At 42.3% G+C, this 20482-nt stretch overlaps 1 protein-coding gene across 13 annotated transcripts in view; it reads right to left on the bottom strand.

The window, feature by feature from the left end:
- The window catches only part of ARMH3 (armadillo like helical domain containing 3), a 129715-nt gene that overhangs the window by 70151 nt on the left and 39082 nt on the right, over window positions 1–20482 (bottom strand). For all 13 annotated transcript variants that reach the window (XR_008467145.1, XR_008467146.1, XR_008467147.1 and 10 more), the window contains 4 exons: window positions 20356–20416; window positions 17335–17423; window positions 2231–2313; window positions 1580–1706 (listed from right to left, as the gene is read on the bottom strand). Coding sequence is in view for 7 of the 13 variants with exons in the window: in XM_054207050.1 (XP_054063025.1) it covers window positions 1580–1706; window positions 2231–2313; window positions 17335–17423; window positions 20356–20416 (360 nt within the window). In the remaining 6 variants the exon portion in view is untranslated. The remainder of the gene's footprint in view (window positions 1–1579; window positions 1707–2230; window positions 2314–17334; window positions 17424–20355; window positions 20417–20482) is intronic.

The raw sequence follows: 20482 nt of genomic DNA, 5'->3' as shown, positions 1-20482 counted from the left end.
TAACAAATGTCCCAAGGCTAGGGGACAGAACCCAGTGAGATGGGCTGACAAGCCAAGGGAAGCTGTCAGAACACCTGGCTAAACTGTGGCTTTCATCAACTTGAAACAGTGCTACCTTCTCACTTCCTTGTGCTACCATTACATGTCATCTGCGGGGGGGGGAAGATGCCAGCTTTGAGTAAGATTACATTGTCAAACAGCAGATACTGTATTTGAATATTTGAAGTAATATATTCAGAGAGAGTTTCCATTCAGGCATCTACAACATTAATTCAAAGGGGTTTGCTGTGTAGCAGGATGGAAAACATTCATGTGAATGAATGTCAAACGAATTGTTTCAACAGGTCAGAAGTGCCTGTTGCAGCCCAACCGAGTAAGTATTTGAGTGCGTTATTCTTCCATTCCACTTTCCTTCAGCTTCCACAGGGGTCGGGTTTGAAAAATTACTGGCTAGTAAAAGCACCTCATCTTACTAGCTGTAATTCTTGAGAGTAGGAAACGGGTTAGCAAAAAATCTTGCATGCTCAGAAGGCACAAAAATGGCCAAATGATACCTTATACAATGGATGAAACTGTAGGAAGTTTGTACAAAAGGGCAGTTCATTTTTGCTTGCAATTGCAGGGAGTATTTGTCTACTTTTATTTAGGTGAGGATGGTTCTCTCCCATGTCAGCAGAGTTCTGTGGTCAACTGTGTCTCTCCCGCTGCCCTTTAACACCCCTTATATGCTTATATTAACTCCTGTCGTTCGTTGGGTGATCACACTGAGAAGGGAGCAGGGAGTGAAGGGAAGAAAAGTTCTAGAACAAAGCAAACAAAGAACACAGCTATATTCTTTTCTTCACAGCTTCAAGCATCCAAGTACTACACCAGCGCTGCTGCAACTGCCCTTGGCTCCTGTGTATACGCTGGCTGATTATGCCTCCATGCGTTCCCTTGCTCTCCTTTGGTCCTCTTTTCCCTGCTGGGTGTCACTTGGTGGCATTCCAGCATGCCTGTCTCTGAAGAATGGCAGCTTCTCCCTGTTTTGCCAGTAGGCACATTCTTCAGTCCAGTGATTCGCTTGTCATTGCAAGCAGGTTTGCGAGGACTCTCTTCTTGGTTTGTTTTGGCAATGAGTGCAGTAGATGTGATTTGTCTAGCACAGCACGCTTCTTGTTATAAGTTTCTCAAATTCTTTTCCAAATTCTTGTTTGCACTGAGTGTGCTTCTGTGCTGGCTGGTTTTGCAGCACTTACCTGTTCTCTGACTTGAAACTGTCAAATGTGGTAGATGCAAACCACACGAAGATGCACGAAATACCACATACCTACTTGTGCCAAGAAATTTGTATTTCCAACCACAGTAAGTGGCTGCTAGGGAAGCAGTGGGTCTGTTCCTAATTTTTTTCTGACTAAAAAAAAAGTAACAAGTTTATCCCTCTCTCAATTCTTACTTTACCAAACATGTCCTAGTACACAAAACACTTCCACTCACCAACACCGCAGCAGGTGGACGTAAAACACCTGACACAAACATCCCTCCACCACCACCCTCACTTCTAGTGAGCAGTATTCCTGATGAGCCAAGAGGTACTCACCCATAGAATAAAGGTTGTCAAAATTCTGGTGCATCCGAATGATTTCATAATACAGCTCATCATAGCTGCTGGGAGTGGGGAGAAAGGTGTCTCCATAAGTGATGAACATGTTGAACAGGTTCACAACCTATACAAGGAAGTGAAAAGAAGTTACAACAGGAATATTTACACAAAATCTACTCTGCAACAGAAACAATATGAACTATGACCAAAGCCCTCAAAGAAATAACACTCAGCTGCATTATTATTATTATGAAGTATTACATTACTTCATCGCTTTATCTATTATTCACCTTACAGCACAGAAGAGACAGACAAGAAGCTTAAATACTATTGTATCTGGGGCCAGGAAAACAGGTTATTTTCTATACAAAGGGCCACAGAACGAGGAAAAGCATTACTAAATCTGGAAAATTAAACTAAGCCTTCCCTCACATAGACTTGTTTATTTCCATGAGCAGACCCTACAAGTGAGTCCAAGCACTGCCCTTTCCAAACAGCTAGCAAAACCAACCACAACGATATTCCTCAGCTTTGTGGCCGCCTTCTGGTATCTCCTTACTAGGCCAGAAATCCTGCATTCTTCCCTAAGATTCATTTAAGATTAATCAAGTTGTTTAAAATAAGAAGATTTGCTTTGTCTGTACTCACCATAAGAGCAAGGGTGAAGATGTTGTGCTTGGCCAGCAACACAGTCTCATTAGACATGAGGAACTTCAACAAGTTGATCAAAGCTAGGAAAAAATAATATGTATTTTTAAAATAAAATTAAAAGCAAGGCCATTCTCAACAAGTCACTTAAACAGAGATGCATTTTCATTATCTAGTATAAACTAACCTAAATGCCAGCTGCTCACCTTTCAAATATATCAATTTACATGTGGGTTTGTGTTTTTTTGTGGCTAAAATACTGTGCTGGACAGGTACGTGACAGCTATTTTACTGTCCCACATTTATTCTCCTTCACTGACTTCCCAATCAAATCTGCTCAGACTCAAGGTAAGTCTCTTGTTAGCTTAGACAGTTCACAGGAGATTCTTCTATCTGCCAGATCCTGAAGTGAGCCTTGAGGTTGGAGAATCCCACTGTCTCGTTTCTGCTTCATACATCACCAACATGATGTATGTGTAGCCAGCCCCAAACTGTCACTCTTGTTGATACACGCGTTTTAAAAAAAAGGAACAAAAAAATAACAAAAAAAACCATGGCATGGTTTTTCTGTAGCTCTGTGTCAATGCTGCTGCAATGGTACAAGGAAGGATATAGTACTTTATTGTGTCAGTTATCTAGGGCTGTGCAGCAAAGACTACAGATCTGGTTCACAGCTGTCTGAAGAAAAACAACAAAAGCTCCTGCTGTAACCACCCCGAATCAGTTAGTGATAGTGGGAATTAACAAAAAGGTTGGCTAAAAGAGCTTTAATCAAACAGACTTTACAATAAACAATTGTATTCCATATACATGAATAAAATGGGAAGTTCTTTATATTGTTTTTTTTAGTACTTGAAAATTTCAAAAAAGACAGCTGTTTTCTTCTGCATTGTAGCTGCTCAGGACCGAAAGCCGATGCCTGCTAGAACAGATTCTTAATGTACTCTCTGCAGTCAACAGAATTCAAGACTTAAAACATCTGAATTAGATGGCCTGCAAAGTCAAGCCGAAATGCTATACAGAATTTTTAAAAAGAGATTCTAAATTACCTACTAATTAGTAACTGCATCTAACAGAGTAACACCAGGCATTACTCCAATTTCTTATATGTACAACTAGAATTTGTTAATCTGTTCTTACCCCCACCATTACACAAGTGTTACACAGTACCCAGTAACACGTGAGAAAACCAACTCCAGTTTGGGAGAACCCCATAGCAAGTACAGAATAGATCGTTCACCTCAGCCTAAAGGTAACAGGCTATGAAATAGGAGAACATAAAGCACAGGGAACAGGAATGAGGTAAGGGCAAAATTTAGATACACACACACACACTCCCCCCTTCAGGATTACAAAGTATTCACAAAAGGTAAAACCAAAAAAACTACAGTAAAAAGACATATGTGAAGAGACTGGTAAAATCTGGAATTAAACTAAATTGTCAGATTCTGAATACAGTCCTGCAACCACTGCCTTCCAAAACTAGAAGTTCACCAGGAGTATCAAAAGTTTATGTATGCCCCCAAAAGGGAAGCCTACAGCCCTAGTGTGGGTATTTACTCTCTGCAGACAGAAGCCCCTTCAGTTTAATCTACCAGCTGGTGTTTGATGCTGAACCAGAATGAACAAAGTTCTCTGCAAACTGCAGACGTGCTAGTGATTTATCTTTCAGAGCTATTCCAGGATTTAGCAATCAGCAGTAGCATCTCCCCTTTCCATGACCCACCTCACAAAGCAGATATATTAATACCTTTTCAATCCAGCCACAGAACTCCCCATCCCATCATCACCTCGTCATCACACCGAAACGCCTGGGACCAAAAGCAGAGCCTGGATTCCACAATAATCCCGCTCTGGAAATACTCCTCTCGGATATTTTTCTGTAAAACAGCCGTTTCAAAACAAAGAAGTAGCAGGTACAGATGGGCTCTCCACCGGAGCAAAGATCCAGCTAAAAACAGGTTGCCAAGGTAACCAAGCCTCCACAGCAAAAAAGTCAAGTCTCCCACAGTCAGTGCCCTGGACTGAAGACAGCTGCCCTGCATCTCTGTCACAGCAACTTATTGGCCATCTCGCTATTTAATAGTTATACGCACAGTTTTACCTCTTTCACGGCTACGCAAGTCCACGCAGCCACATCTCATGACCAGGCGCTGCTGCTCAAGTACTAGCAGTTGGGGCTTCTGAAAGCAGCGCAGCAGAGCTCTGGATTTCCCATAACGAGTGGCGTGAACCCTCTTGTTCCTCCCATCCCCTCTCACTATCCCATCAGAATGCTGCTGAAAAGCCTTTGCCAGCAGGTGACCACACAGCATGACAAGAAGCCACTGAAGATCCAAACACAGTGAACGTGAAAGTCACTCGTGGTGGGGAGACACTATTTTTAAAAACACGAGTGTAACCATCGTTAGTGTAGAGCACAAGCACTCACCGCCTGACAGGGACAAGCATCCTACAATTGTCCACTGCATTATTTCTCAGATACCACGCTGAAGCGCTTGCACCACTTGGTGACAACACTTGAATGAGACTGTGACGCTGTTCTACCCCAACAGCTCCTACACTTGTTCCAGCCATTCTGATGAATTTGCTCATGTTTAATTTTCCTGTTCCAGTTAGAAAGAAGACAAGAGATTGATTACCACTGCTTGAAATCAGTCTTTATACCTGAATTGCACTGCGTCGTTATAGCCCACTCACAACCGATCTATGCTGTTCCTTCCCTAAAATCTAGGAAGGAGAAAGACATGCTTCACATGAAGAAGAAATTCAGTGCTGGGCTCAGAGCTGGTCAGAAGAGCTACTCCACCAGATTTACAGTCATTGTGTGCACCACACAGGCAGATTTATCCAACTGTTTGGAAACCACACATTCCTAAAAAAAGCTGCAATGCTCCTAATTAGGATATACACTACATGGATGCTCAAAGAGTAACCGATTTTTTTCCACACCAGCACATTCTGCACCAGCCTCTGCTCAAGTGGTTCTAAGGAACGGGAACACTGTGGAAAATGGACCCTTAAATTTATGGCTACCTGCGTCTCTGTAGTTTGCTTGTAAGACAGACCCTGTACTGAAAATAAGGATAGCTATGCCCTGGATTTTCAGGATTAACAACTTTCAGAACCAGCTTCATATGCCCAGTGCCCCTCAGTGACAATTACACACGCAAAATAAACCTTTAGAGCAAAGGTACAACTGGCTGAACGCCCCCCTGCCCCCAAGCTCCAACGGGGCACTGCTGCTGCTACTCCTGAGCAACCCGAAGGTGAACCAGACGTGTCGCTTTTTCCCTGCTTCAATCAACTGTGCGCCTCTCATATCCCATCTGCAGGCTGCCCTCTCACACTAGCCAGGAAATTATCCATGTTTTTTCCCCAACAGAGGAGCAGTTCAATCTCTCAGCTGAGCAGGCAGACAGAACCGTGGCCCTCGCTTGGGCTCAGCCACATTATGCCAATTTGTGCTCCAGGATTTAACAGTGATGGATGGTTTGGGCATGAGATTTATTTCAACACTAACTGGAAAACAGCACCATTTTTGCAATAGCCTCTAGAGACTTTTTTTTTCCCCTGAAGATACCTGTCCTTGGCATCCTTTATGAGGACACAATACACCCACTACAGTGAGTCTTGAAACATCCATAATTTCACTATACAACAGTGTCGCTAGAACTTCTTTAGCAACAAAAGCAGGAGTAACTGAACTGTAACTAAACAAAACTAGCAGCCATCAGCATTTGCATGCAAGCTACTCATTTTGTGACCTGAGCTGAGCGCACTGTCTATGCTTCTTAACTCGACAAGAGGAGAACGTGGCTCTGAACACCTACATTTACAGCCTCAAAGCCAAGCAGAAAAGCATGTTGAGTGGACACTTAAGTTGGACATGAAGCCATATGACTGGCTGTATGTGAAAGTGGTGTAAAGCGTACAGGTTGGGTTTTAGGCAATTTTCTTTCCCAAGGATTATTACAGCCAAAGGATGAAAAGTGACATCACCAGCTTTTACAGATACCCTCCCTGCTTTCTAAACTGAAATGACTGCAGTGAAAGAGGCTCTTAGCTCCTCCGCTGTGCAGCTGCTTTTGAGGATGGACGCTTTCCCTTATCAGCTCTTGTGGCCAGCCTGTCTGCTGAGAAGCAGCAGTACTCCTGCTCAGTTATTTGCTGCCCTTCTTCAAGCCAACCCTCTGTAAGAAGATCGTGGGCAACCAGCATCTCCTCTTTGACTAGGGAGGTAATCCCTGTTCTGGACAGATGCCCTTCACTCCCTACTTCCCCTATTCCTTCTCCCATAGCAGACTAACGTTCTCTCCCTGTAAGCCTTGTTTCAAACAGAAGTATATTCAGCCCCAGCATGTTTGGGATTCACACAAAGTTTTTGTTCCATTTAGTGTCTCAGTGTTCACTGTTTGGATCACGTGTAATGCAACAGAAGTGTGGAGGTAGGTTAAGCAGAGAAAAGAGGGGAAAAAAGAAGTAGTACCATCCCTTGGGCAAGTCAGTATGTAGCACAGACTCTGCCAAGAGCATCAGAAGGCTCCGATGTGTTATTGCACAACAGAGCAGAAGAGAACAGCCCTGAGACACACATCAATGAGAGCTTGGATGGGTTGAGCACAGTATGGAGGCCTCTGTTACCACATCTGCTGCGCTTACAGGTCAAAAATCTTCTAATGGTGCATATAATGGCCCTCAACAAAGGAGCAAGGGAGAAAAAGAGATGTGAGGGCTCCTCAGCTGCAGTGTAACATCAATTAACAGGATCCTGTACTATACTAAAATCCTCCAATTTTCTACCCTCCAACTCAGGGCACACTGGGAAGAACAGTGATTTTCCCATTCCCTCTGGAAGTTACCGTTGTACCAACAGTATAATTCAGTGCCCCGCTTTCAGTGTTTCAACTCACAAGCCCCTTAGGAGTATCCCCACCCACGTGTCACTACAGGGCAGCTGACAATGACACCTGGGCAACATTTCCATGCTGTAGAGAAACCCTCTGCCTACAAGTGCTTCAGCAGCAAAGCAGCACCACCCTGGACATCTTATAGCCAGCCTATTTGTGTATGCATACTCTCAAGGCAAGGTCCATACCACTTGTTGCAGCACATGGTAAGCCAGATCTGGTAAGGATTAGTGCACTAGACTGGAACTGAGAAGAAACCGGATTTGATTCCTCAGGAAGCAGCACTTTGGTCTTTCTGTGCTTCAATTCCTCCACCATAAAAGAGAAAACGGCACTATTCTGTCTGCAACAGCTCTGGAAGCATAAATAGAGCAACGAGAGCAGCCCTGGCAGTACCCAGTCAGACCAGATACCCAACTATGCTCAATAATCTGTCTCCAACTGGTCAACATCAAACGCCTGTTGAAAAGTAGTAGATCAAACAACACTTTCTTGCAATGCTCTTCCAGGTTCCAAAATTCAGCATGATCCCCTTATACGAGGGAAACTACAGCACAGAGTGTGGAAATAATAGACTATCACAACATGATAATACCATAACTATGGACCAGTCCAGTCTCCTATTCCAGGCTGAAAGTCCCAGGGGCTAAGCTAGGATAACCATACATACCACTGTGCTGTTATGAGGAGGAGAAGAGACCCCAGAACAGAGTAATCACCTGTAATAAGTGCTATACCTGAAGAGAAATTCAGAAGTAGGGAAGCAAAAGGCTCAAATATGATATACTGAGATGACCTCCTGTGTGCTAAGAGGATGCAGATCTGGCCACGTTCAGCATGGGCAGACACTCCGCAGAACAGTGATCAAAACAAACTCAGCACGAGATGAATAACTACAGATAGGGTTTGACAGAAAAGAACCAACAGAGGTAGTTTCCAGATAGAGCAGTAGGAATAGGAAGCGTATCTGAGAAATAGCTACATCGCTATTACAAACTAATGCACCAGAACCCCCCGAGGCACAAACTATCCCAGCATCCTTGGACAAGTGAACCAATTACTCAGGGACAGCACTTGCAGCCTCCTGTCAATCAGCCAAAGCACTAGAAAAACAAGACTGTTGCACCTCTCAGGGGAGCAGGCGAAGCAATAAAAGTTCTGTCAACATCGCTATTCAACATGCTTCAGCTCCTTCCCTCCGCTCTGACAAGAAAGGAGAACCCCGCTCATAGCTGTAACCATTCACCTGGCTGGACGGCTCCTCTAACTGCGGCATCCCTGGTTGCTGCCACAGGCACTGCCGAATTCCTGCTCCCAGACACCAAAGCTCCATGGCAGACAGCAGCCGGCTATTGGCAGGCTCCCCATCACCAGCATCTCAGCACTCTACAGCTGCTCCCTCTTCTCCCCACGACTCTCAGGATATAAGCATGAAAGCAGCCCGTATTCTTAATGAGAAACAACAGCTTGCCAGAGGGCTGGAGCACATGCTGGCATAACCCATCGCTCCCAGGATCAGTTGAGTAGGCCACTTCACTTCCAATCCTTTACTTTCTTTGTATAGTCCCCATCCCTGGTACTCACTGTTCCCACCCAACCGCAGCCAACGGTGTGAAAATTGCAAGCTTAATGGAAACGCTGATTGCTGATGCCAGAGCAATGCTGCTTGATAGCAATCCAGCAAGCAGTAAGAAGAAAACTAAATTTTCCAACTTCAGCTAAAGCTCAGATGAACAACATGCCTTTTTTCTTAAAAATAAAAAAGCACACACCCACAAGCTTCATTCCTCTTTAGAGGAAAGGGAAGTATTGCGCTCAATTCTATTCTGTCTGACAGTGCAGGTTCACACTATTAATTAAATAGTAGTCTTGGGAGGTAAGGGTGCACATTTTTGCATGGGGTTTTAAAACAGAAAAGGAGGAGCATCTGGAGAAAGAGCAGAAACACTGTGTGAGAACATGGAAAGAGAGCAAAGTAAGGGACCCAGGAGCGCTGCTTCTTGAAAACAAAAAGGGGACGAGGATAAATCCCTGTATTCTGAATGCTGCAACCCCTCCATACAAAGAAATAGCTGTGAACAGCTCTGACTAACACTTCTGTTACCAATGGGACTGTTTCCCAGGAGAAATTATCACACTATCTCCACTCGGTCACCATGACCTGCAAATTGTTAGGGATTCACAATCAAGTTCTCCAGTGTTAGCTAGCTTTATTTAAAAAGTAATTTGCAGGACAGAGCAACATACCCGGATGAGACCTGCCAGGCTGAGGCAAAATGACCAAGAGGTTACTGGACTTTTGTCCACTTAAATGACTAAACTCCCTGTGTGCTCATCTGACCAAAACTGTGTTGATGAAGAATTCCCATCCTGATCTTACCAGGTGATCAATACCAGACACAAATCTCGTATTACTCTTTTTCTCTCCATCAGCAACCAGGGCCAAATTCTTCATCATCAGTATTAAAATATGTTAAAATAAAGTGACTGTAACTAGAATTAAGTAATAGAACACTAAGAAGGATTTAAGTAAAAGCAAATGCTTCCTAAAAACGTTCCATGCAGGGAATTTAGAACATCCTCCTTTACAAAAAAGCCAGTGAGTTTTTGCATTTCTTACACTACCTTCTTTAGGAGATTTATACCAGTACATTTCACCAAACGGCTGTGTGTTCTTACCACAAAAGTGTTTTAGCAGAAGACTACAAGCAGAGTTTGGAGTTTTCCTTCTGAACTTCACATGTGTTCTGCCTGTAAGCGAGCTTTTTAAGATGAGACAGGGGTTTTCTCTGGGGCAACATGGAGTGCTACCAGAAGTATAAATTAAATAAATCAATGCATCAACCCACAACATCCAGCATGACTACAAACATAAGTTATTTTATAGAACCATCTTTCAATTTCAATCCTTACTAAATTCACTGAAATAGCTAACAGGACTAACAGTTGCACTCCTGTACAAAGCTTATGCCAACATAGTACCACATGTCCAACCAAGCACCAGCATTCCTATGCATAAAGAAAACAGGCAACTCTAAGTGCTGCCAACTCCCACTACTTATTCCATGGCATCTAACAGTTACAGCCTTTAGTTTCTGTGAGAAACTATGTTCTTTCCAAAAGATTTTTCATAACTATTGCACCTCCTCAGAAACTTCACCAGAGTCAATAAGCACAAGTGTTTGTGAACCTGTTGGGCCTCCTACTAAACAGCTGGCCAGTATCATCTAGTTTCTTTCAGTTTCAATGATAAGGAACAGAGATAAAGCTTGCCAGTCACCTATCTACAAGTAAAGGTGAGGCAAGCTGAGGACATTGCATAAAATGCAAGTTAATCACATTTTTAATAGTGATTGACTGAGCTACTTAGAAATAAACACTACTTTCAGAGCTTCAACTTAATGACCCAGTTCATCAGCACACTAAAGGGCCTCACTGTTTTCTGCAATCCTAGAGCTAAGCATCTCTGCCCTCAGGGTGCCAATACAAGACCTGTGAAGTCCTGTCCGTGTCCTTCTTGGCACAGCGAAAGAAGTCATAAACACGCTGAAGCGGTCGAAACATCATTCTGAGAAGAAAACATCTTTTCCTTTCAAGCATACAATACATGAGAAAGGACTGTGGGGAAAAAAAAAAAAAATACCCAGGGTACACACCTAAGCTCATTCGTCAGTTTTCCACACCAAAGTATGGTCCCAAGAAGGCATTCAAATAAAAGAATTGGAAAAGGATATTTAGTCCCATCCCTGAGAGTTAAAAATGCTGAATAGCTCCCTTTCCAGATCATGCAATGATTTCTAACCAAAACCCTCCTTAACCCTCTAACCCCAGACCTCATCCTACCTAGTCCCTTCTAGACTCAGAGCCTCCTATTCCTCCTAACACACTATCACCTCCAATTCATCTTAGGCTCTCCATCCTCCCAAGTCAAGATGCCCTCCAGCTCCAAATACCTACCCACCCCATCAACTCAGAGCTCCAATTCCCATTGCAGCTGCTCAGCAGCTCACCTTCAACCAGCCTGGACACTGTTCCTGCCTCTTCCTCCCTCAAATCCTGGTGCTCCCACAGAACTACCACTGCAAACGGCAGAGAGAGCCCATCCTTCCCACTTCCACCCTCATTCCTCAATGAGATGGCACTCTCTTTATAAAGCCAGCATCACCTTGTACTCAAACGACTCATGAGATCCCAAATCTCCAGCATGGCATATGGCACATGGCTGGGAGCTCTCAGTCACGTGGAGATTACAATGTGGAGCTTTCAATAGTTGGGCCAGCCTCCCACTATCAAAAGGCATGGAGAAATGAGAGGGTGAGCACCAGGTGAAACCTGCATTAGGTAAAGTATGCTGACCTACAAAGGTGTCAAAACTCTAGCATTTGTTCTCTTTACTGTTTACAGGCAGCACAGGTAAGTTAGAAAGCGTTTCTGCTAGAAGGTATTTGAAAGGTCAAGTCTCACATAATGACTTCTTTTTCTTCCCAAAACAGTAAGTTCAAGTCGAACCCTTTAATAGAGACAAACAGACCTTCTTTGTACTCACCACAGATTTCATTTTATGAAAGCATTTTACACTTAACACACAAGCTCCTGTTCTTTCTAGCCTACCCTACACATGACCTTTATTAGTTACCTTTGAAGATGCTGTACTGAAGAGACCGTTCTCTTATGCTTGCAATATCCTTCACAGCTTAAAGACATTTCTTTCATTGTTACTGTATTATAGAATTCCTCATGGCACAGAAATTACCACAGCAGCCTTATCTGTACCATTGGCTGGAGCATGACTGCTTCCTCTGAACTCTTAAAACTTCAGAAGTATGCAGAAGACAGGGCTGTTGGATCTTGAACCTTGGTAGCATTTTTTTGAAGCCACATAAGATGTTCTGTAAGTTTAGAAGGTGGTCAAATTTTCAGTCTTTAATTCTTTTCCCTAAATATTTAAGTCATTTATAATTGGCCAAGCAGCTCTATAGTCTTTGAAACTCACATGGCACCTAGTGATCAGGCATTTTACCAGTGAACTAGATTGTCTGGTACACCAGTATATGAATCCTGCCTCTACAAGAGGTGCAGAAAGACAAGCTTCCCTTGCCAGGTAGCTGCTGCAGAATGTGACAGTGACAGTGGGATTAGATGTGAAGGGGAGACGCAACATCACCTGATTTCCAATCTGTTCAGCAACACAAATCAGAGGGCTGAAGCAGGCCTTATCAACTGTTGGAGAACCAGAGATGCCGTGAGTAACAAATACTATTAGTAATCAATATTTCAGCTGCAGAAATAACAAAGGAAAGTACAAGTCACTAAACAATACCACCTTAAACACACACTGTATAAGGGCACAAGTGTTATACATACTGAAAGTGGGGGTTCCCCCCTCCCGCCAAAAAAACATATTCTTCTTTATTTTACAGTGTTCCACGGAGGAACCTTTCACTTTTTTAGTGAAACCTTTCGCTTCTTTAGTATTCGCCCAAAAAGATTTTGAAAGCATTATTATCCCCATGTTATAAATACAGAAACTGACAAAAAGGTCTAAAGAGTCTACAAAAAGGATAAAAGTATGTTCTGTCCAATAGCACTGCAAAGGTCTGCTTTGATAACCCTAAAAGAAAAATGGAGAAAAATTTACTTCTTGATAGTGCTACACATTTGAAGCAACTTCACTTTAACAGTGCATTCAGCATCTATCAACTAAGCTCCAAGATAAAAAAACTGCAGCCCCTATGTTACAATAGTTTGGAAACTGATCTTCAACAGCTACTAATGGCAAAGCTCATTTTTAATGCTACTTTGCATTCAATTGCCCTAATAAATATAATAATGAATAATGGCGAGATATCTATTTAAGATTTTTTTATGATCCACTCTTGCTATTATAAGTCTATATTAGCATTGCTTTTCTGTTTCTTTAAACACGGCTTTTGCTTAAAGCTAACCATAGCAACTGCAAAAAAGTTACCTGCACGCCCTAAGCTCAGAGTGAATTGCTCAAGCATTACTAATTTTGAGGTGGGAGGAGTTGAAGAAATGAGGTCTTTTTATATAAAAAGATTAAATGACTCATGAAAACTCTTTCAGCATAGCTTATACATGATGACAACAACAACATATATAGCACCTTCCATCACTCAAGTGCTGTACAAGCCAGTTAGAGTTCAACAATTAAAACCTAAACCCTGCCTTTATAACTGGCAAAATCAACCTCACTTTCACATGACAAGGAGTAGACTCAAGAAAAACATGGGGCATAACATGCTATTTCGGAAAGCAGGGTACTGGTTGTTACTGAGTAAAGTTTCCTTTGTAGCGTGATGAATTATCCTATACTTGACATTCAATATATCAGTATTTAAAAAGTATAAGGTACCTGGCACAACAGTCCAGGAGATTTCCATTTGGCAAAATTGCCTGTAAGGGAACAGGTCAAAACAATCACATCCACTTACAGTTTCTGACCTTGGCCAAATTTCCAGACTATTCACCAGGAACAGTATTTCACTGGCACAGAAGAAAAGCAAGTAGTTCTTTACACTGAGGGTGGTGAGGCACTGGAACAGGTTGCCCAAAGAGGTGGTGGAGGCCCCATCCCTGGAGACATTCAAGGCCAGGCTTGATGAGGCTCTGAGCAATCTGATCTAGTTGAAGATGTCCCTGCTTACTGCAGGGAGGTTGGACTAGATGACCTTTAAAGGTCCCTTCCAACCCAACACATTCTATGATTCTATGAAAAACCTGAAGGTTTTGTTCAGCGCTCAAAGGGAAGAGCCACATACTAGCCACTAACACAGATGATTGAACTGAAGCTAACAATCTGCTGAAGAGGTCTATTAAAGAGGTACCAAGATCTACAGGCATCTCTGGACCTGAATGTGTGGTCCACCTATCAGTAACTGTGTTTGGTAATCATTTTCTAGGCTAATCAAATTACAACTGGTTTTTGCTCTCCAGCACTCTTTTTAGGATATTCCAGAATCTAGCTCCACTAGTGATTCAATACTTATTTTCACACTACTTTTAGCTAGAGCCAGCTTATAAATACTACTTTTGCCACCTACAGATCTTCCTTTCTGTCAGTCCTGCTTCCAGCTCTCAAAACCCCTGCATCATTCTGTCAGCTACACATTCTTGGTCATCTGGTCAGCACAGCTAGGTTTATACTGTACTGAGTGCCATGGTCCTGGCCCCTTGACTTAATATGAAGAAATTAATCTAATAGGGAAGCTAAGGCTGGATCACAACCAAAGACTCAGTAACAATATTGCTCTTCCTCAAGCTCAGATGTTAAAAAAGGAAGTCCAACAGAAGTAAGATCATACATAAGCAATGTGCCACGCAGCGGTATATACAGAAAACTATGAAGTATTACAGATTGCACAGACCAATACATGTTCTTGAGAGATACCAAACACCTGGGCTCCACTGCTTTTCTCCGTTTTGCAATTTAAAACCAAAAAAGAAAACGCAGAAACTTTCTCAAAGTGCTGCTGGCCTTCCATACTGAAGACAAAGCACCCGCAAGGTAAGAGCGTCTATCCATCAGATGACACACGAGTGGCTTTCCTTAATTAGAGACTAGCTAACATTAGAATCGGCAAGTGAACAGAGACTCCACACATTGCTACTGTTTCCACCTACAACCTTTATCTCAGTTCCTCCACACCCTATACTGACTACTTACCCCACAGTATTCCCTTTGTCTTCTTCTCCCACTCAATTTTTTGCCTGAAACAACTCTCCTCCTCTTACATGCCGGGTAAAATTCTCTCCCTTTCTTTCAGTACTTCCTTACACCAATTCCCTCCAGCTTCTTTGTTCCACTCAGCTCTGTCGGGGGGCTTCCATTGCTATTATCCACGCTGCACAACAAGGGCATTGCTTCAGTCATCACACACCTTGTCATTCAAGGAGACAAGTGTGGGCTTGAAGACCTTCTGTAAAGCATGCCTGATGGGGCACCTGAGATCTCAGACCTTACAGTGAATAGTTGCTCCCTTTTAGCTGTTCATCCAGCAGCAATAACTAATCCTTCGATCCAAAAATAAAAGCCTGAAAGGGAATATGCTCATAAAAAGGATAGAAATGAATTAAGAAGTCCCTGTGCTCTAGTTTGGAATCATCTGTCAGATAGATCAAGACCAGAAAAATGGTCATTCTTTCACATCAGGGGCATCAGCATTCTGGGGAATCAAAAGAGCAGCCTTGACAGGGGTAAGAGTTAATTATGAAACATATCTCAAGATAGGGCTGGCAATTAGCATTTAGTTTGCCACAGAGAGACTTCTGGAAGTACACACCTGGAGCAGCCACGATGTGCCCTTTTACAGGTGCACATACCATTCAACCCACGGCCTTCCCGCCTGTATGAATCACCTAGCAGCTATGGAAGAATTTCTCTGTTCACCTCAACATCCCATAAGAAAAAATTTGAAGCATTCTACTGTAATTTACTCCCGCACGAGAGGATCTCCCTAAACACACGAGTCTATAGTAGAGTGTGGAGCTCTTCAGCTATATCAGGTATGCACACAACTCCAGGTCCTTTACAGAAACCTGACCAATCTGAGTTCTTTTTACTTTACTGCTTTGCTTTTGAAGCATGTGCAGTACTTAACACCTCTGAGGCACTTTACATTTCCTGAACACTATACAAACACCAGATAATTAGAGACAGCTAACAAGAATATCCCAAGATACTTAACCTCAGTGTGTAGCAAGGATTTTTAATTTTTCCCCCTAAAATAGGGAAAGTTAAGGACCGAAAGATGCCTAAGAGTGTGCTCCCTGAACCTTCAGGCAAAAGGCATTATATTTGAGACTTCCATACTGCCAGTGTATAGGAAAAACCAAGCACAGCCTGGCAAAACAGGCATGGATCCAGTTCACTGGTAACTGCTGAGAAGATATCACACACACTGTCAGATGCAATTTCTATTCACAACAGACGTCCACATTGTACACACTCTTCTCCTGAACTGGCACTACACCGCAGCCATGCCTCTAGGGGCTCTGTTCCGAAGAAAACAACCGAAAAGAAATTGCTAATCCTTTAATTAGGGGCAGCCACTTCACCTTCTACAGGAATAATTTAGAAAGTCTGAATGGGGCACATGTCACACAAGGCTAAAATTTAATAACTGAAAGTGACTCAGATTGTTGGTTCATTTCTCAGTACCTACACTCAGCTGTGCAAAGCTACTGAAGGGAAGTACTCAGTGTTAATTGAGAACAGCTCCAGGAACCACTCATCACCACCTTTTTCAAAAGTCATCCCCTCTCAGATTTCTGATGGGAATTGCATTACACCAGCCAAGTCGCTGATCCTAGGTCTCAAGCACAGCTCCAGGAATACGCAATTAGGGCTGCATTCCCTTCGAATTTCATAAACCTCTTGTTTAAGCCACAACAGCTAGGAGATTAACTTTATTTTCCTAGCTGAGCTACTTCACTGCTTGCAAGATAAGAACGGAAGCACGCACCACGTCCACAAAAGAAGCCTGTTAGGTCTCAGCATCCATTCTGCTACCCCCTTCCTCAGACCTCCCACACAATGTCTGCATCATAAAATAGTCCTATAAGGCTACATTCACTAGATTACGAGAAACAAGTCACACCCCGTAATATTTATCTATCTCGGGATAGAATCATAGATGCCAGTGGCATGAGCCAGACTATCTGCCATCAATGCAAAGGTCAGAGTTAAAAGCCTCTCTTCCCTCCCACTGACATTTCTAGGTTGCTCACTTCAGAAGGAGCTGTGCACGCTGTTCTATGTGTCCCCGTCTCCTACAGTAAAAAGGGAAAGCAAGGTCCACCTCCCTTTACCCAAAAGCCTACCTCCTTTCTACTCACAAATATCTGAGAGAGAAACTCTACTGCATAAAACATTACTCTGTTTCTCCAATCAGGTGAAGAAGGACTCAGGTAATGAAACAGAAAAACAAAGACATTTGGATACCATGGTGATCATGGCCAGACAAGAAAGTAAATTAGCTACCATTATGATAATGACTCGGCTTTCAAAAAGAGGTAATTTGCATGTAGCAACTAAGAAGCAAAATAAAGATGCTTTAACAGAACTGCTGCTTGCTGTTTAACCCTGTAGCAATGGAAGAAGCAGTCATGGCCACCAAACAGCCACCCACTCTGGGCTTTTCATATTTGGGTGTCTTTGCAGGTGCAAAGTACCTGACCAGAGCTCCCTCCAGGTGTAATGAAGCCTCACTCGGCATTTCTTCTGGTAGCACAGCAGCTTGTGCACAATCTGAATGCATCGTCTGGAAAAGAGAGGGCAAAGGATTAATTACATTGCATTTCCCAACAATTCCACATCAAACCTGGAAACGTCTCTGAAATCAGCCGAAATAGAGAAACTCAAAGCCTGTCAGAGGAGGATGGGGCTCGTGGTTTTGGGCTCCTAAAGGGAAGCAACACCCACAAGAAAGAATCAGACAACACCAGAGAAAGGGACCTGTACGCCAGTTTTAGCTCAACACAATTGGACCAACTACAAATGCAAGTTTGTTGTTTAATTTAATTAACACTTTCCATTCCTTGCTGCCCTAAACTGAGGGCCTCATAAGCTCAACAAAAGAATTTAACTTGCAGGATCCATATGTATGAGATGTTGTGCTCAGATTTTGTGAAAACTGGACACAATGGAGCTTTTCAGTTTCTTTGGACCAAATGACGAGGCTAAAGGAAATGACAGTCAAACAAACTGCAGCATTTTTAGTTTCACTATGGCATGCAGTTTAATTATACAAAAAAAAAAAAAGAGAGAGACACATTTTCTGACAAATTTTCCAGTCTCCTTAAACAAATAATTTAAATATGAGCTTTGGAATGATCAAGAAATACACCTACAAGCTCTGAAATCCCCCAACACACAGCTAGTATGGAGACTTCTGAGTCTCCAAATCCTGTATGTCTCTATTGCATCTAGTGTTCATAGAAACTCTTAGGTGCACAAATATTCTTCACAAATAACATCAGAACTAAATATACAATATAATGAGTAAATTCTCTGCCACTAGCTATCATTAAGGACAAGACAGAAAATATACAGAAATTTGAATTTGTTAGACCAAGCTATTTTTAAATATTGACATTTAGAAAAAACAGAAGAAAGACTTCAAAAAGGAAAATTTGCTTTTTTCCTAAATCTGTATTTCTCTAAAACACATTAACTTATAAATATCAACATCTCCCAGAAAAACCACTACTGAATGACACTACACAACAGCCAAACACAGAGAAATAGAATTAAAAAAAAAAATTGCATGGAAGTTATTCAAAATGGGGTGATGAGTTCAAAATAAGGCTTTAAAAAGACTTAAGAAAGAATATGCACAGGAGCCTTTTCAGACCCTCAGATGATCCCAAAAATACCACAATGGGGTAAGGACTGAAAATAACTTTAGATGAATATAGGTAAAATCATTTATAATAGCTGAGCATCACATTAAGTGTTGTATTTTAAATCGGATTCTCATAAATTCAAACAAGAAAAGAAAGCAAACCAGCTAGGATACAGACAGCTGTCTTCAGCTCAGGAACAGCAACCGCTCTGGGGAGAGACCTGCTGTTTCTGATGCCACTGGTACCAGACAATGCCCAGTACCTTTCCACCTATGTACCTGCCTGGCTGTAAGACTAAAATTGGCCTCTACAGAAAAAAAAAAAAACATGAAAAAAAACCCAAAAAAACCCCGAAAACTATTTAAGGCACTGACCAGAGAGAATCTGGCAATGGATAAAACACTTATTTATAATTATAATAGCTGTTAATGCAAAATACTCTGCAGGCATCTCTCAGTAGTGAAACCTTGTGGTTGTATACAGTAGCATACAGGTTTCTGGGTGAAATCAAGGCATGGAAGAAAAAGCCATGAGGAGGGGCATAACAGAACTAGTACCCCTACCTAAGGAGCCAGAGCACCAGCTACCAGCCAACAGACTCCCAAACCACGCTGCTTCAGTCATGAAACTGCTTTAATTATGAAGTTATCCATCCTGGTGGGGCGTCTTTGTTTTTTAGCTTTGTGCTGAGGATTTGTAATACACATAATGGACTAAAACCACCCTTGGTCAAAGCAACCTAGATTTCTCTTTTAAATATTAATAATGCCCTCCCTTGAGCAGCTTCATATTGCAGAAAAGTATGACACTATTTGTGCATTCGGAACACCCACTTTGTCTGCAATAACTGTGTCTGCTATGGGATGGTTTCAGACAGGAGAGTAGTGAAAAGACTGCACAAACATGCCAAAATGAATGGCTACAGATGTCCGCTGGTGGTTGCTACTGCTTATTATTTTTACTCTCGGGTTTTCTAAATGTGACCTTACCTTTGAGCCCAAGCATTTCTCACCTTTCTTATGAAATTACAACGCACTACACCCATCTACAATTAATTATCTAATTGTCATTAAAAAAACCCAACATTTCTCTCAAACTCATAATTGAACTACACAACCCTTGCAAAGGCACTGTAGTTGCAGGGTTATTTGGACAAAATCTGAACATGCTGAGAAGTTACATTAAGGGAAAATAGCCTACGTATCTTTCTCTCTTCTACAGAATATAGTGCCGTTCAAGCCTTGGGGAAATTCAGTACTGTACAAACAGTGAGAGTAAAGCCAATGATCTGCCTAAATCCTATTTCTGCCCTTCAGGCTAAAGCAGAACAAAGCATTCTAGGGGCCTCCTGGGACACACGGAGTGCTCATGTGTAGTAGCCTTGTCCTCTTCTCTCCTTTCCCCCATTGCTAGTTTTATCCCTTGCTGCCTAGCAGGCTATTTCAGGCTTAAACCTCTCTCCCAGTCTCCACGTTGCCTTCCAGGCTTCATATCTGTTGTCCTTTTCAAAACTGTCTTTTCAGTTTCTAGATCGAGATTCAGCTTCTGGAAGTGGGGATTCTTGCAATGACTGTGTATAATGAAACTTCGTTCAGATTGAAAAGCTCTTTGTATTTGATCAAGTAGATCAGGAAGTCGGTCTGAAAGGTGGAAATTCATTTCGCTTTCAATTTTCTGGCACACAGAGCATTGCAGAAGTAGAAAAAGTTGCTGGAAGAGTTGATGAAAAGCCGTCCGGCTCCCCACCAGCCACAAAGTGTTATTTCAGACAGAAGATTGCTCTATGACTAGAATTCCACCCAAATTCAAACTTAAAACGAAATCACGAGTCACCCCACAGACACTTACACATAGAGATCCATAGGAAATTCTTTCATCATGTGTGTTACAATGAACTCCACCATCAAATCTGACAGAAAAGGAAACGATAAATTAAGTATTAAGCTAGCTTCGGTTAACTTTTAGTAGACAACAA

Source organism: Rissa tridactyla, chromosome 6 (genome assembly GCF_028500815.1).
Source record: "Rissa tridactyla isolate bRisTri1 chromosome 6, bRisTri1.patW.cur.20221130, whole genome shotgun sequence".
NCBI classification, from domain to species: Eukaryota; Metazoa; Chordata; class Aves; order Charadriiformes; family Laridae; genus Rissa; species Rissa tridactyla.
The sequence above is the reverse complement of the archived record's forward strand: the minus strand, read 5'-3'. Positions and strand labels throughout refer to the sequence as shown.